The sequence below is a fragment of the Sylvia atricapilla genome, chromosome Z (genome assembly GCF_009819655.1).
Source record: "Sylvia atricapilla isolate bSylAtr1 chromosome Z, bSylAtr1.pri, whole genome shotgun sequence".
NCBI classification, from domain to species: domain Eukaryota; kingdom Metazoa; phylum Chordata; class Aves; order Passeriformes; family Sylviidae; genus Sylvia; species Sylvia atricapilla.
The window spans coordinates 15,197,612-15,214,388 of record NC_089174.1 but is presented as its reverse complement, the minus strand read 5'-3'; the positions used below and the strand labels follow the sequence as shown (position 1 = coordinate 15,214,388).

Below are 16,777 nucleotides of genomic sequence, written 5' to 3'. Positions count from 1 at the left end.
TTCTGTGTGTGACTTACCACTGAAAAATGAAGTAGGTTTTTGATATGCTGTGAAATTTAGAAATGCTCCTGTTATGGAGGGGCTTTTCTGAATTAAATTTTCTGAATTAAATTCTCAAGCATTTAATTCAAGCATTTGTCAAGAAAAGGTAATATGATATAATTGTTTTCTTTAAATTTTTCTGATGCTATTTGTAATGGTAAATATTTTAGTAGCTTTGTCTTTTATTTCAAGGAGGTAGACTTGGGAAGGTTAAAGGTCCAACGTTCCGAATCTCAGGAGTGCAAGTAAATGCAAAGTTAGTTATCTCTCACGAGGAAGAATTGGCGCCATTGCACAAATCCATTCCTTCAGATCCAGAAGAAAGAAAAAGGTACTGATTTGTGCATATTTTTAAGGGAGCAGTAATGCTTAAAACTTATCAGGTCTTATTAGCTTTTGTTTTTTGCAGCTTTGGCTTAAACACTCTATTAAAAGCATTTTCCTTTAAGAACTGGCAGCGGTAACCTGCTCCACAGCTCTACTTCGTTTTTTCTTCCTTTGCCACAGAGGCCAGTAACAGCTTTAACTTGTCAATGGTATTCACTATGAACTATGTTCAGTTACTAAAAATAATTGGGAATAGAATTCAGGCCTGCTGAGGAGCTTAATGTGTCAACTGTGCTTGAGAGAGGTATCAAAGTGCAGCAGTAGTTGTTCCTACCCTCTAAATTTTCCTTCCACCTTGTGTATTGCAGTTCTTAAACTATCGACTTAGAACATTTGGAGGATGATTTTTGCTTTTTTTTTGTGGCTAGCCAGTTCTGTCACACCTCATGGCTACAGACGGATTCCTCATATTTTATTCTTAATCAGCTTTAAAACACATTCCAGTGCTGGTTTCAATAACTGTTTTATAAAAATTCTAGGAAAATATTATGATAAATATTTGGATTAGTTTCTTAAATTTACCAACATCTTAGCAGAGAAAATAAATCTAGTTACATTACCTTTAGTATGTTCCCTTCCCCCTAGGCTAAGTTTCAGATGTACAAATAATTTATTTGTCTTTCTAATATATTTCTTCTAGATACGTCATCCCATGCCACACTAAGGCTGCCCATTTTGATATAGATTGGGGTAAGGAAGATGATTCCAATTTGTTAATAGGCATCTATGAATATGGTTACGGCAGCTGGGAAATGATAAAAATGGATCCAGATCTCAGTTTGACACATAAGGTATGTCATCTACAATGGTTTATCAAGGACTATTTGCTTAGGTATAGATGCTGCTAAGTAGTGTTACTGAAAGAGCTTATTTTATGATAAATGAAATTGCAGAAACATTAGACGTCAGTTGGACTTAATACATACTTCATTTCCTTCTCATGGTATATTACTAGATTTTGGAGTCTTGAGTATTTTGAAGCATGCTTCCTTGCAGTCAGTTGTGTTTCCATATTGTCACATGGTTTACCCTGTGTCATTTGATTTTTTTTCAGTCTTTTTGTTCTTCATTTCAGATGTTCTGGGTTTTTTTAATTTTGTGTTCTCAGTCTTTTGAGAAGAGAGGTTTTTCTAGAGATGTAATTTAGTTTCTCCATCCCCGCTTAATCCCCAGGTTCTTCAGTTGAAGCTGTCTTCCACTCCCAACATTGAGAGTAGCTGTACTAGGAATAGTGCAATAGCTTCTTAGCAATAGTGAGCAGCAGATACTGAGGAAAAGCCTGGGGTGATGTAAACTTTGTGACAGTGCCAACAACCTGTAGCTTTGGGATTTGAGGAGCCAGGTTTGTGTCCAAATTTGTTTAATAACGATTCCTACTCCTGCCTTTCATTAATTTGTCCAGCATTTGAAGCCACATATTTGTATTCTTGGCAGCTGCATTTAGAAGATGAGTGAGTCAGAGCCAGGGGTTCTGTGACTGACTGGTACAGATGCCTGGAATTTCTTAGATTAAATATCAAAGTGGAGACAGAAATCTGAGGCTGGTTTCTGGAGTTGATGTTAAATTCTGAGGCAATTTCCAAGATTCTGCATTGGTTGCTTGCATTGGTTTCATTGGAGAGAAATGAAAATTTTAAAGAAATTTTCCTTTGCTTTAAACATTCTGACACATTTACTAGGTATAGGTGGAGTGGATTCTTTATCATGTCCTTTTATGCAGCTTTTTCTGTTCTGTGTGCTCTAGCCTAACATCTAAAAGTTGATAATCTGTATTCACAGCTGTGATGCTACCATTTTCTCCACAGATTTTGCCTGATGATCCAGATAAGAAACCCCAGGCAAAGCAGTTGCAGACCCGTGCAGACTACCTCATTAAATTACTGAATAAAGACCTTGCGAGGAAGGAAGCACAAAGGCTTGCTGGAGCAGTAAGTAAAATGTGGCATTTGTGTCAGCTGCACTTTTTATTTGTGTTGTATTACTCTGTTGCTAATCATAGTACATAAGATGAACTCAGGATATTGATTGCAAGTTTCATGTTGTATTATTATTCTCTTACTATTTGTGTACATTCTCTACTGCTGCACTAAGCTCTGTCTCCAGTCCTGAGTAAAGTGGTGGTCGTTAGTGGCAGTAAATAAAATAAAGGGAACCCTCTCTTTGATGTAAAACCAAATCTTATTTTGCAAATATAGTGGAAAGATTGTCAGTTGACATGATTAAGCAGATCAATTTGCATTCAGGGCAATTCAAAGAGGAGGAAAACAAGAACTAAGAAGAATAAAGTGCTAAAGGCTGCAAAATTAAAAGAAGAAATAAAAAGTGATTCTTCACCACAACCCTCAGAAAAATCTGATGAAGATGATGATGAGAATAACAAGGTGAGTTTCTTTCACATAATAAAGATTTCTATTAATTTCTTCGTGTTAGTATCAATTTGTATTTTATCTTCTGCTTGGCTTAATAAAATTAAAACACCTGAATGTTATCTTTTTTCCTGTGGCTACTGTAAATGATGCATTAATACAAATACATATAGTCTTCTGACTGTATCTATTTCAATATAATGATAAATAAATGAGGAATTAGGAATTTTCCAAATTGCTATAAAAATATTACCATCTAATTATTAGTGATATTGCTCAGTTTCAACATTCTTTAAAGGCATTATATTTGCTATAAGTGCTATATTTGCTGCATTATATTTGCTAGAAGTGGAAATCACAGTTGTAAGACTACTGGGTTTTGCTCATGTGTTACTACTACTAATAGTGATTCTTAAGGTAAAGGGCTTTTTATTGAGGCTGAGAAAAATGTCATCAAGCTCAATTAGAATGGGCAGCATAAAAATTATATTTCAGGGCTTGCATATGAAAGCTCATGTATACATCATGGCTCTTATTTTTCAGAAAGACTGTTTAACCTTGTTGGGTTTTTTACTTCTGGTTATTAATCTTAGTATTATGCCTTTGTTTTGTCTTTTAAATATTTTTTTTTTATCATATAGAAAATCACTAGACTTAAAAATTTGGATGAAATTTAGAGCCATGTCACAGCTAATTTGAAAGCAGTTGAAATAAGTCACTGAATTCTATATATATCAATAAAACACTCTCTACTTGGTTTAAATCAAACCATTACAAACCATTGTAATTGTCAACTTGTTCTAAAAAAAATACTTGCAGAAATACGTAGTTAAAATTAGCATTAGAAAAACTGTGATCTATGAAAAAATAGCAGGTTTTAAGCACTCTTTCAGTGTACGTATTTAAATTGTACTATGAAGACTATAATGTGAAGCCAGCAATAAAAAAATCAATGTAGACTGCCTTGTGTTTATAGCTACAATAATTACCTGGAATTGGAATAATTACCTAGAAGACTAAGACTTTTAAGTGTTGCCACAGTTCCCAGTAAATTAACGGGGACAACTGAAGTCCCAGACTAAGCAAATTAATTCAGGCTGCTTTAAAAATGAGTGTTAGTCTTCATCCTCCACTTGGAGGAGAAGACACTGCCATCAGGTGATTGACTTAACTATGTTTTGGGAAACTGCCTAGAATGCTGTCCTCTCTTTTAACATCAGGTAGTCATCACTTCAGTACTTTTGGACACCAAATAACAATTGCATTTCTGGAAACTTGTATACTACAAGGTTGTAAACTACAACCTTCCTAGACAACTGGCTCTAGCTACTTAGTTTCCATACTGTGTTCATTATTTAAAACTTATCTATATTACTGCTAGAATTATCAGGAAAGTTTTTAAATGATTGGATTTAAAATGATTAATCATTGGATTTCCTAGAAAGTTTCCATGATACCTAAACACTAAAACACAGCCCTGGTTAGGCTGTTGACTTCATACCTCTTCTAAGTAACTTGTTCAATTCAACTACTAGTTGGTCTTCCATCTGTTTTTATGCAACTTATAAGCAGTTTCTGTATATGCCTTTGTGGTATGTTCAAATAAATTCAAACATGATAATGATTCTTCCACCTGTGTTATAATAATAATTTATTTATAGTATTTTTCTGTGTCTGAAAGATACTAGTTTCCATCTCAGACCTTCTCAGTGAATATTATAAAGGACAATGAGTAATACTCCATTCATCTCCAAAGAGTTGAATAGACACCTAACAGAGATTCTGTAACTAAAGATTTTTTTGAAGTGTAGTAAAATGAACAGTTCTGGAATAGAGAAAGTTGGGATTCTCTTACCTTCTCCTGTGAGCGTTTAATAGGGGATTGGGACAAAGCTAAGTTAGATCAGAGGTCTTCTGACATATCCTATCACTTGACTGACCTGACCAATTAGGTCAGTTTTGCAAGACCATACTTCCTTTTAGATTTTAGTTCTTCAGACTAACAGCCTTTAAGGGGACCAAATTCAAACTTTATTTTGAGTTAAAATGGATTTCTCGTACCCACGGCCTCTGCCAAATCAGTACTTGCTGTGTCACATCAAGGAAGTGAGTGCATAGCTCTCATATTTCTTTACCAATTGCATTCAATGCTACCTGAGAGGTGATTTGATAAATCTACATCCAGAAATAAAACATGCTCAGATAAGAAGTGTTTGAATCTGATAGTTTCAAAACTTGTATAGATAGGAACCCAGTTTGACATGACATATATGCTTGCATATTGCAGGATGAGATTGTTTCAGTGAAACATCCACATAAAAAATTTAAAGCAGAAAAAGAAAATGAAGAAAAGCCTGAGCCAGATACTGGTATAAAGAAGGAAGCTGAAGAAAAAAGAGAGACAAAAGAAAAGGAAAGTAAGAGGGATTTGAAAAGGGAGAAAAAAGAAAAAGAGGATAAGAAAGAATTGAAAGAAAAGGATATTAAAGAAAAGAGAGAAAACAAAGTAAAAGAATCCACACAGAAAGAAAAAGAAGTAAAGGAAGAGAAGGTAACTAGGTTTACTTATCTTACATAGTGCTAGAGAAGGCCACCAGGTCTATGTGAATGATTTTGAGATGAGAAAGTGCTTTAGATTTGATCAGTTGTCATTCCATTAAAATCTTTTATGTTGGTTGCAGCTTTATTTTTAGTACCTGAAACCACAAGGACAGGCATTTGAAATGGGGAGGTACATCTTCAGTGATATATCTCTTAATTGGACTGAATGTGTGCAAAAAATTCGTTTTTTCCATTTTCCTTTTCCCTTTCACAGAGAAAGTAAAATGTACTGTTGTTGAATGTCAGCATAGATTTTATTCTTATATATTAAGGAGAAGGCAGTAGTTATGGGGATTGTCATATGTTGTAATTGCAGAACTAAAATAAAATATATTTAAATATTTTTGTATCTTGTTCTTAGGTAAATGAAATCAAATCAGAAAATAAGGAAAAAGCTAAAAAAATTCCATTGCTGGATACTCCAGTTCATATTACTGCATCTAGTGAACCAGTTCCTATATCAGAAGAATCTGAAGAGCTAGATCAGAAAACTTTTAGTGTGGTAAGTCCCCTTTTGATAAATTATTGTGTATACTTAATAGTCTAAATGAGGACAATTGCTGATATTCTTGATACGGTTACTTGGCACAGTAACACAGGTGATCTTTTGCTGAGTCTCAGATCAATGAATGTTATTGACAGTATACCAAAGTAATTTTTGATTCTGTTCTAGCAGTTTTATTTTGGCTTTTTGCTGTATTTATGCAGGATTGCAGAAGAACTTATCCAATAGTTTGTAGGATTAATTGGTTGAGAATATAAACATTAAAGATTTATCCTCACGAATCAAGAATCACTAATCACTTGTGCTTCTTAAGGAGCAGATGTGAATGAACGTAATTGGAATTGATGGAGTCTTTGGCTTCACCATATCATACATGCTATTCTTCTTTGTAAGATAGCAAGAAAAACTGGGTTTCAGCACTTACTTCTGAAGTATTGCAGACTTCCTAGTGAACACAATGAACAATGTTCACTTCCTAGTGAGCACAGGAAGAAACAGTGCTAAATCACTTAAAATTATCTTGCTGAGATAATGTCTCTGACACAAAAAAAATTCTGTTTAACCATTAGTGCTTACAAGAATAGAATTAACATTTGAGAAAAATGCATATGCAGAATTTATATGAAATTTCATAGGTCAGCTGAGGCCTGTGGAAAAAATATCAGTGAGTTACTTTGAACAGCTGTGGTTGTTTTGTCGTTCAGATTTCAACAACTGTGTTTTTGCCAGACAGGTGTGTTGGGTCTCTTGTGGGTGCTGGCTGTGACAATGCCACTAGGATTCTCCTGAGTATGACAGTTACTGTCCATGAGCTTATTCTAAACAATCCAAGTAACTCAGGTGTGGTCTTCAGCATGGGCCTTGAGTGATTCAAGTGGATATGCCTGTGTGGCTAACAGCAGAAAATAATTTGATTTCCATGTGCAATTATATATTTCTGATCACTTCTTCCATATAAGAATTGCACTCTATAAGCTATCTTTTTAAAAGCTACTTTAATCTGTGGCAAGTGCAATATGTAAACCAGATGCTTAATTACTTAGTGGCATAAGATGGCAATGGAACAGCTTCCCCAGTTTTTCTGAGTTGTCCCTAGATGCTTGTGTGGTAATGGTGATACTCCATTTCATTCCATTCCAGGTATTTGTTTGGTTTTTCTTGGTTTGGTGGTGTAGCGGGGAAGAATGGGGGAAGGAGGTAGTTGGAGTTTATCATTATACCACGGTCAGGTGCTGTCTAATTAAACATACTCAGCTACACTTTGAAATGGAAGTGTTGTTCAGGCTTAACTGATTGTGCCCTTGATGACAGGGAGGATATGTGTGTCGTGCTGTTGGAGTATGATGTGTGACTAAGCAAGTGTCTGCAATTTAATCCATGCCAACTGGATTTATCTGTATTTACTATTAAAACACTGGATTCAAAATAGGAAAATTGAAGGCTGTATGACCTTTATTTGTGGCTAGTCTAGGCAATCACTGTGGCCACATCTTGAGTGCTGTGTTCAGTTCTGGGCGCCTCAATTAAAAAAGGAGGTTTTGGTGCTAGAGTGAGAGAAGGGAATGGAGCTGGGGAAAGGTCTGGAGCACAGTGAGGAGAGGCTGAGGCAGCTGGTGTTTTTGAGCCCAAAGGAGGATCAGGGGAGACTTTACCACTCTCTGCAACTTACCTCATAGCAGATTCTAGCCAGGTGGGGGTCAGGTCTTTCCCCAGGGAACCAGTGACTGGATAAGGAGAAGCAGCTGCAGGTTGTTTCAGGGGAGGATAGTGTTGGATGTAAGGAAAGATTTTTTTCAGTGAAAGAGTGGTTAAGCAGTGAACAGCCTGCTCAGGGAGGAGATAGAGTCGCTATGCCTGGAAATGTTCAAAAGAACAACTGGATATGGGACTTGATATGTTTAATGGGGATAGTGGTGTTCAGTCAGAGGTTGGGTTTGATGATCTTAGAGGTTGTTTCTAACCCTTATGGTGTTATTCCCAAACTAGCTTTTTTGTAGGTAGCATAACTTCTGCTAGTGTCTGCATAGGAGTGAGGTTTGAAAAATGCTCAGAGAAGCAATTTTGATCATTTGTTGAATGCCAAATGTAATGGTTGCAGAAAGCATTTGTTTGAAATGTACTGAACACTTACATATTTAATTTGGACATTGAGTTTGTATAGCTTTATAGATGCTAAAAAGGGTAAGTCTTGTCCTACATGACTGTGCTCAGTTTTAATTGTATAAAACAGTTGTAATTAGTCCTTTCCTTTTAGAAATCCTGTATATTAAATTAGTGCTTTCTCAGATCCTAGTGTGGTGTCCCACTCTTAAGGGGAAAGCATCACCTTAGATTCTTGGATGCTTGTGAGGGAAAGGAACGATAAAATTGAGAGGGTCTGCAAAAGCTTTTATTACTAAATTACACACTTGATATTGGGTCAGCATGTTAGTCCCTGGACCTGCCATTATAAGCCCACAGCAGTAGGTTTTGAACGGAAAAAAAAGTGGCCTCACAGCTATCCAGCTGCTGGTGTTTGAGAAATACACACTAGCACCTTCCACGCCTTGATATCTGTATTTTATTGAATCTAATGCTTTCAAAGAGAAGTGAATTTCCAATTGGATTGATATTTTTCCAAAGGAAATACATAAAACGTTTCTAGGATCTGCGAGGAAGTCTTGTATTTCATTTGACTTGTAACAATATTCTTTATCTGTGGTTATATATAGCAGTAAAAGGTGGGTCATGCTTTATAATAAATTATTTCTTTTGAATTGATACATTCATTTTTTTCCATTTTACAGTGCAAAGAAAGAATGAGACCTGTCAAGGCAGCATTGAAACAGCTGGATCGACCAGAGAAGGGCCTTTCTGAAAGAGAACAGCTGGAACATACTAGACAGTGTCTTATCAAAATTGGGGATCATATTACTGAATGTCTAAAAGAGTACACAAATCCTGAACAAATTAAACAGTGGAGAAAGTAAGTTACTTTCTTGGGTTTTGTTTGAAAAGGGGAAATCTACAGTTGGTTCCACTGAAAAGAATAAATTTTAGTTATTTCTCCTGCTTATTGCTCACTCTTTCTTGATCTTTCTGCTGTTTTAAATAGGAGTCTGTTAAGATGTGATTATACATTGTCATGACCTGTAATGGATTGGCTTTAAGCATTGGTACAGAGCCCTGTATTTTGTCCAGAGGGTGGAGACATCCCTCTGCTTAACACTGACAGCACATGCTGGGGGACTTGTCACTACCGCTGTGTTTAGTCAAAACCATTCTTACCTGTAAGGATCTGGTTTTTCAACTTCAGGTTGTTTCAGTGTTTTAGTAATGCCTATTGAAAATACACCGTTCTAAAATTGTGTTGAATGTACGATGCCAACTTGTAGAATTGTTTAATTTTTTTAATGTACTCTAAAATTAAATTACGTATTATGTATTAGCTACGACTTAGTTAAAGTATGTCTCATAATGTACTCAGATGCACGTCAGAAGTGAGGGAAGAGTTGACAGGTGACATACATGGTGACAAAAAACATATAAAAACAACTAAGAAAAAATACTGATCTTGTATTTCATTGATAAGTTCTTAATGCAATTTGACTTACTTTTGTCAGAATGTTCACTTAAAGTCTTTATGTGTGGAAACACATCCTGTGATTACATACATCAAATTCTTAAGTATTGCATTTTCTTGAAGAATTCTATTAGTGTAATATACTTCTGCTGATTTTATCTCCTTTACTTGAAAATAGTAAGGTGATCTGAGATATGAAAACAAGATCCAGGTCTTATATTTTGGTAAATTTTTTATACAGAAACTTGTAATAGAGCTGTTAATCATAATGCAGTGACGCTATGTGTAGATAAATGAAATATGTATTTCAGCTATATTTGATAAGAAGTAGTGTAGTTTATATTGTGTAGTTTATATTATTAAATTAGAATGGTCTCATTAGACACACCATTTGCTGGTTGCCTACTTATGCAAACTTCTGGACAGAAATGATCATGTTTAAATAATCACAGTGAAGAAGCATACTGTTGCTTCCTGAACCTCCACACTTGAAATATTTTGAACACTCTGATATTCTGTAGACTCTTCTAAGCATCTCACCTGCAAATTTCACTAAAAAATATCAGTATCTGCTAAAAAAAACATTTTCTTCCATGATCACTGGTAAAGTTTTCTTCAGAATTTTGGCATCTTGACAGCAAAAGACTTAATTTGTTCTTCTTTGATTCCTTCATCACAGATTAGGCACAGATTTATTACCCTATGACTTCCATCCTCTTTCACAGTTCTTACTTGATTTCAAAAGCTTTTGACTAGACTTTCAAAATCTGTGGAAAATTTCTTTTGCTGATGGTTTAATATAATAAGGTGTCTTGGTCAAGTGTCTTACGCTGTAAGAGATTTCAAATTTGAAAGGATTTTTACTTCCTTTACATACTTAAGTTTTTTATTTACAGACTGGTAAATACTCAGGATTCAAACAATTTTTTAGAAGATGTATATAAACTGATAGTTGTGTTTTTAATAAGCATTTAACCTAAATTTAACAGAATTCTTATTAGTACTATTCTCCATGCACTTCACAATCTGAAGTACTTACAATAAATACAAAAAAGTGAAAAATTGTTACAGGAATCAGTCTTTCAAATGTTTTATTTACAACTACATAACATTTATTGCTCAATTAGGCAATACTGTAGAGATTATGTAGCATTTCAGGTTTAATGAAGTAGTGTACAAATAATTTCAGTCAAATCCATGTTCTGCTACATAATACAGGGGAAAGAAATTGAAAGAAGAATTACAACTTCTCTTTTCTTCTTCCCCAGAAATTTGTGGATTTTTGTCTCTAAGTTTACAGAATTTGATGCCAGAAAGCTGCATAAACTGTATAAACATGCAATCAAAAAACGTCAAGAGTCTCAGGTAATATTTTCACATCCTTTCAAAACGCAAAAATATATATTTTTAATTAAACCTTTTATTAGATATAGTGGATTATAAAGAACACCAAAATACACTTCAAGTTTGTATTTGTATTTGCAATATAGTAGTCTCTTTTGTTAGGGTATTTTTCCAGTGTATTCAAATGAATTTCAGGATTTACCAATAAATACGTTTACTGATGTTTCTTGTGTTTTTTAGCAACACAACGATCAGAACATTAGCAGCAATGTGAATACACATGTAATTAGAAATCCAGGTAAGAATTTTTAAAGTGTATTATTGTGTTAAATACTTTAAGTATTCATGTGTATTTCATTTCACATGTCGCCTGGGTCTGTTTTCCACACTGCTAAGTACCACAGAGAGAGGCTAACTTGAAAAGCTTCACTAACTTGCTGGTGAGATCCAGCAGAGTGCAAGAGTGAAGCTGGTACTTATCAGGTTGTTTGAGTGTCCTTTAAAAAATTAAGGAAACAAATTTTGTGTTAGATTTTGTAGAGGGCAAGAGGTCTAGTTAAAACCTGTAAACGTCCTGAAAATTCTGTGACTGTTTGCAGCTGTTGCAGTATCACAATGGTGTAGGAAAGCAATTTATTGGTCAGTCACAGTCTGTTGTTAGGTATGGGGGCTGTCTTCTATTTTTGACAGTAACTGATTATTTTCCCCATGTTGCCACACCTGCCTTTTTTTATGTAGTACTTTTTTATTATCATGTGCTACTGAACCTTCAAGTATATTGTCATGAACTTAAAATCATGTATTTTAGGAATAGCACTGAAATTCTTTTGGTAACAAGGTGTATCTTCAAACTGTTACTCATACTAAGTCCATCTCTTCTTAGAGAAGAAGTTGCTGCCATGCTGTATAAAATTGCTCTACTGTCAGTACCCTCTACTCACTGCTCATTTGGACACTTAGCTTCACAGACTGAATGGAGAGGTTGAGAAGTTCAGTTTCTGAGTCCTACGCCCAGTAGGACTACTGAGTCTACATTCTGGCTTGCTTTCCTCTTAATTCTAGAGTTTTCTGTTCACTGGAATTAGTGCTTTTGATTTTCAGCTATTTAGATCTTGTTTCCTTTAAATTATGTCCCTTTCATAGTGGTTTACAGCTGATGGGTGGAAGTGCTGTTTTAATTAGGTGAAGTAAAGACGTTATGATACTTCCTTTTAACCTCTGCTTTATTAAACAGATGTGGAAAGACTGAAGGAGAATACAAACCATGATGACAGTAGCAGGGACAGCTACTCCTCTGATAGACATCTGTCACAATACCACGATCATCATAAGGACAGGCATCAGGGAGATGCTTACAAGAAAAGTGACTCCAGGAAAAGGCCCTATTCAGCCTTCAGCAATGGAAAAGATCACAGAGACTGGGATCACTACAAACAAGACAACAGGTGAGTTTCTTGAGCAATTTTGAAATCTGGACGGAATTCCCTTTGTGATTTTGTACTTAAGGTTGTAGGAAGCACCAATCTTTTCTGAGTAACACAAAATTGCAATAGTGATCTTTCTCTAATGCTGTTCTGTCAATTTTGCACAATTGTGGCTCTTGATGTGTTACCAGTAACTCTAATACAAATAAGTTCTTATTTTTTAGATACTACAGTGATAGTAAACACAGGAAGTTAGATGACTACAGGAGCAGAGACCACAGGTCAAGCCTGGAAGGGAGTCTAAAAGACAGCCGGGTTCATACGGATCACCGTTCCCATTCAGACCACAGGATACATTCAGATCACCGTTCCTCTTCTGAGTACAGCCATCATAAATCTCCCAGAGATTATAGGTACCACTCAGACTGGCAAATGGACCACAGAGCTTCAGGTAGTGGCCCAAGGTCACCACTGGATCAGAGGTCTCCTTATGGTTCAAGATCTCCCCTAGGTCACCGATCTCCATTTGAACATTCATCAGATCACAAAAGTACACCTGAACATACATGGAGTAGCCGGAAAACATAACAAAGACTGATATTTTCTGGACCTTCTTTTAGCCATATACAGTAAATTAACACAGTAATTGCCTTACATGACTTGAAAGATACAGACGGGATATTCTATCAGTAGCAGTATTGTTACTTCTTTCCAGGATGCAAGGTCTATTATCCCAACAGAAGAAAAATATTTTTGTATTTAAAGTTTATGCTGCACTGTGCTGCAAATGCTGTGGCACTTTTTTTAAGAAATGGAAGATGTTTACTTTTACAGGGACCTCAACACTGCCCATTTCAGACTGGATCTTACTATAAAACTCTTCATGTTAAAGTGGTTTGAGGCTGATAATGTTTTAAGTTATGTTTGTAAACGAACTTTTAAACACTGACCTGTGCTCATATTTCAGGAGGGAATGGGGAAAATATTTTTTTTCTTAGTAAAGAACTCTCAAGGACTTTGTTCACTTTCCAAAGCTACTTGTTTACATTGTACACTGCGACCACCTTGCCGCTTTTCATCACAAGCTTGAATATTTAAATTCTGTACTTATAACTGTAAAATAGCCAGGATTTCTCCTGTTTGTGATCAGTTACAATGCCTTTTTACAAAACAAACAAATAATAATAAAAAAAGCGAAACACAAACAATGGCTGTAAATGGTTGTAAATTTATTAAATGAGCTTTTTTCCCCCTCAGGCTTTTTTTGACTGTTCCTTTCCCCACCAACTCAGGACTTCTTGTCACAATTATGAAACTAAGTCAGTGTACTTAAATGTTTCAATAAAAGATTTTGATGGAGTCACTGCTCAGAATGTAAAAATGGGGATAGGAAACTTTATTCCATTTAGTGCTCCCTTTTTTGGATACTTTAGATACATGTTTTGGTTTGTGGTTTTTGTTGTTGAGTTGGTGGGGTTTGTGTGTGGGTTGGGGTTTTTTTTGGTTGTTTGGTGGGTTTGGGGGGGGTTGTTTCTTTTGGGGGTTTTGTTTTGGTTTTGTTTGTTGTTTGTTTGTGATATTTTGGATGGAGTTTATTGGAGGGGATCTTTTTTCTATATTAAACTGTTGGTGTTGTGATTGTAATGAAATGATAACAAGTATCTAGCTAAACTATGCTCTGGAAAACTTTTCAGGTGCATTGGTTTTAAAGGAAGTGTGTCAAATGCCTGAACACTTCAGTATCCAAATCAATCAAAATTAATTGTAAATTCATATGTTCCCTCTTCAACATGGGCAATAATGTCAAATGTGCTATGCAGGTAGTTAATATTTTAGAATATTTGAGTTATGACTTTATTGACAGAATTGTTACAATGCACACTTGATTGTACATAGATAACTTCTATCTGACAAATTAAATTTAAACTAAAAGGACATGTGGGTCTTGTAGTTTTCTGCTGTGTTTCTCTATAGAGTGTTACTTTTCCCCAGGTTTACATAAAAAAATATTAAAAGTACTGAATTTTATTCCTGCTGATAACTAGAGAAGGTATCTAGCCTGGCATCATGTGGCAGGAGCTGCATCTGCTGCTCCAGTTTTTCTCTGCTCCTGCAATGTGGAGTATTTTTTCCAACTAAGCAGGTTTATATGAAAGCATTACTGTAGTACCACAATCTGTCTACAGGGTATCTCAGTTCCTATAGTAACTGTGCCTGTAGTAAGTAAGGATCTTCTTATAGGCATAGTTGCTGCACATTAACTATTAAGCTCATTTAGTGTAGACTGGGACTTGGTTAATTGATGCTGCTTCATTTCTTTTCATCGACAGGAACTGAGGGGTCTGAGTGGTTCTGCTTTCAAGCTTGATTGTTCAACAGGCAGCAGAGTGTGATAAGGTCATGTGTACCCTTTATATTCTACTTCCAAGGGTGGAAGCCCATAAGTCAGAGCATCTCCAGGCACAGACAAATTCTTCCTGGTTGGGAAGCACACAGATGGATCCCTAGAGCATAGGCAGGACATTCCCACGGGGCCTGGTTCTCCATCAGTGTGGCTGTGGCCTCACAAATTGGTCTGTACATTTTCACCGAAGGTACCTCAGGTCTCTAAAATACTTGGTGGCTTTGGTGATGTAGATCTTTGGGAATCAGTCTAATTATGCTTTTTAACTGTAACTTTTACTCAGTCGTATTTACAGATACACAAATCACATTTGCCCTAGTTTAGTTTTTTCCCCTCTGGTTTCCTTAATGTTTGTAAGTATTTGAAGTTTGATGATGGAAATTACCTTCATTGGTGGTAAGGCCTGTTACAATGTACATTACTTTTCAATCCCATATCCTCTACAAGTGAGCCATTTATCATTCAGTCTAAATGTAGATTTGATCCTTCTTTTGCTCATTTGAAATGAAAAGTCTTCAAGGAGTGTGTCCAGTTCTGAAGCATACATCAGATACTAACATTGCTTGTCTGTCAGAGATCTTTGGAAGTAAGAAATCTGAGGACTGCAAGAGAAGTCCTCACATGCCTGTTGATAAAAGCTTAGCATTCTGTCTGCCATGCATGGAAGTCTAAGACTTCCATCTTAATCCTGTTATGTATTTCTACTCTACCATTTCCAGTACTACCCAAAAAGAGTAGACTGTTGTTAAGTATGAAAAAGCAGGTTAAAAACGTATTACTGCTCTTACAGTTTTAAGGACAGAGAAATGCGTGTTCTGGTTGCTGTTAGTTGTCAAGGGTGATGATGTAGTCATCATTTACCTGTTGGCAATTGCTCTGTGTTTTCCCTCATTTTGATCCTCTATGCAGATGTCCTGGTGTGTGAGCAGCATTCAGACCGTTGCTGGTTTCTAAGTCTTTCACCACAATCAACAGAACTTGTAAACGACTCGGGCACCAAGCACTGAAGAATGGCAGTTCCTGCGGTTGGTAACATGACACTCCTACGTAAAGGAGTGTGCCCTCACCTCCCTTTGAGACACTGACTCCCTAGGATAAATACCTCTGATGCCCTTTTGAAGCTTGATTAGCTTGTTTTGTCCTTGTGTGATAGTCTGTCATCCACAAACGCATCTTGTCAGTTTCATAGCCCTAAGTGTGTAGTTGCAGGGCTCTATTTACAATCCCAGCGAAGTGCTCTGGTAGGAAAGCATTTTTAAGGAGCTGTTTCCATCTCCAGTGTTATGCCCAGTGTTGTGTTCAGTGAAACAGCTCTCTTTGGTAGAGAATTACCTTACTATTACTTAGGAATTGCACAGAAATCAATATAGACAATTTCTTGTTTCTGTTAGAGAGAAATAACTAAGGTTAAAATTAGTAATACCTGGTATGAGTTACCCCTTTGTACCAAACAAGGTTTATTTTACTGAACTGTGCTGGGACAGGTATATAGTGCTGTCATTTTATGTCTTCATTCTGAAAACAAACTGTGGCCGCACCTGAAATTTCAGTTTTGTTCTTAAAATTTTGTGCTGAATCTTTTATTTGTGAAACAGTCTGGAAGCAGTAGCTAAAGAATACAGTTGTGTGCTGATAAGAGCAGAATGAGGAGAAGGTTCATGGAATTATTTTTTTGTTTCTTAAGCTTTTTATTTTCCTCTATAGGATAGGTATTCCAATTACCTATCTTAAGATATAAGTTGAGAATGAATACCTGAGTAATGTTAAGCCTTCTGGTCCGCCTGTCCTTAAACTTCCATGGTGTATTTGGATATGGCCAACACAAAACCATTATTTCCAGCATGTATTTTCCAGACCCATGGCCCTACCAATTATTTCATTTTCTGTATTTTTGAAGCTTTTAACAAGTGAAAAATTGCTTTGGGATAAAAGATGAAATTTAGTGATGATTGTTAATTTGCACGAAGATTTAAGAACTGCTGTTGTCCTGCTGAAAATATTTCTGAACCTTGCATAACAAAATAATTCTGCTTTCAAAATTATTTGTAGCATCTTGATAAGCCTATTCAAAAACTACTCTTGAGATTGAGGCATTGCTGTGGTTGATCCAATGTTTGCACTAGCAAAAAGAAGGGCATTGCT

General features: G+C 35.9%; 1 protein-coding gene across 3 annotated transcripts in view; it reads left to right on the top strand.

Annotated features, from left to right (window-relative positions):
- Nucleotides 1-13,439, top strand: part of CHD1 (chromodomain helicase DNA binding protein 1) — a 55,182-nt gene extending 41,743 nt beyond the window's left edge. For 2 of the 3 annotated variants that reach the window (XM_066339026.1, XM_066339025.1), the window contains exons 27-37: nucleotides 235-373; nucleotides 1,070-1,220; nucleotides 2,235-2,357; nucleotides 2,673-2,810; nucleotides 5,083-5,346; nucleotides 5,758-5,898; nucleotides 8,688-8,866; nucleotides 10,732-10,828; nucleotides 11,048-11,105; nucleotides 12,042-12,252; nucleotides 12,456-13,439. In XM_066339026.1, coding sequence (XP_066195123.1) covers nucleotides 235-373; nucleotides 1,070-1,220; nucleotides 2,235-2,357; nucleotides 2,673-2,810; nucleotides 5,083-5,346; nucleotides 5,758-5,898; nucleotides 8,688-8,866; nucleotides 10,732-10,828; nucleotides 11,048-11,105; nucleotides 12,042-12,252; nucleotides 12,456-12,819 — 1,865 coding nt within the window. In that variant the 3' untranslated portion in view covers nucleotides 12,820-13,439. The remainder of the gene's footprint in view (nucleotides 1-234; nucleotides 374-1,069; nucleotides 1,221-2,234; nucleotides 2,358-2,672; nucleotides 2,811-5,082; nucleotides 5,347-5,757; nucleotides 5,899-8,687; nucleotides 8,867-10,731; nucleotides 10,829-11,047; nucleotides 11,106-12,041; nucleotides 12,253-12,455) is intronic. The other variant, XM_066339027.1, reaches the window with a different exon arrangement.
- The last annotated feature ends 3,338 nt before the right edge of the window (nucleotides 13,440-16,777 follow it).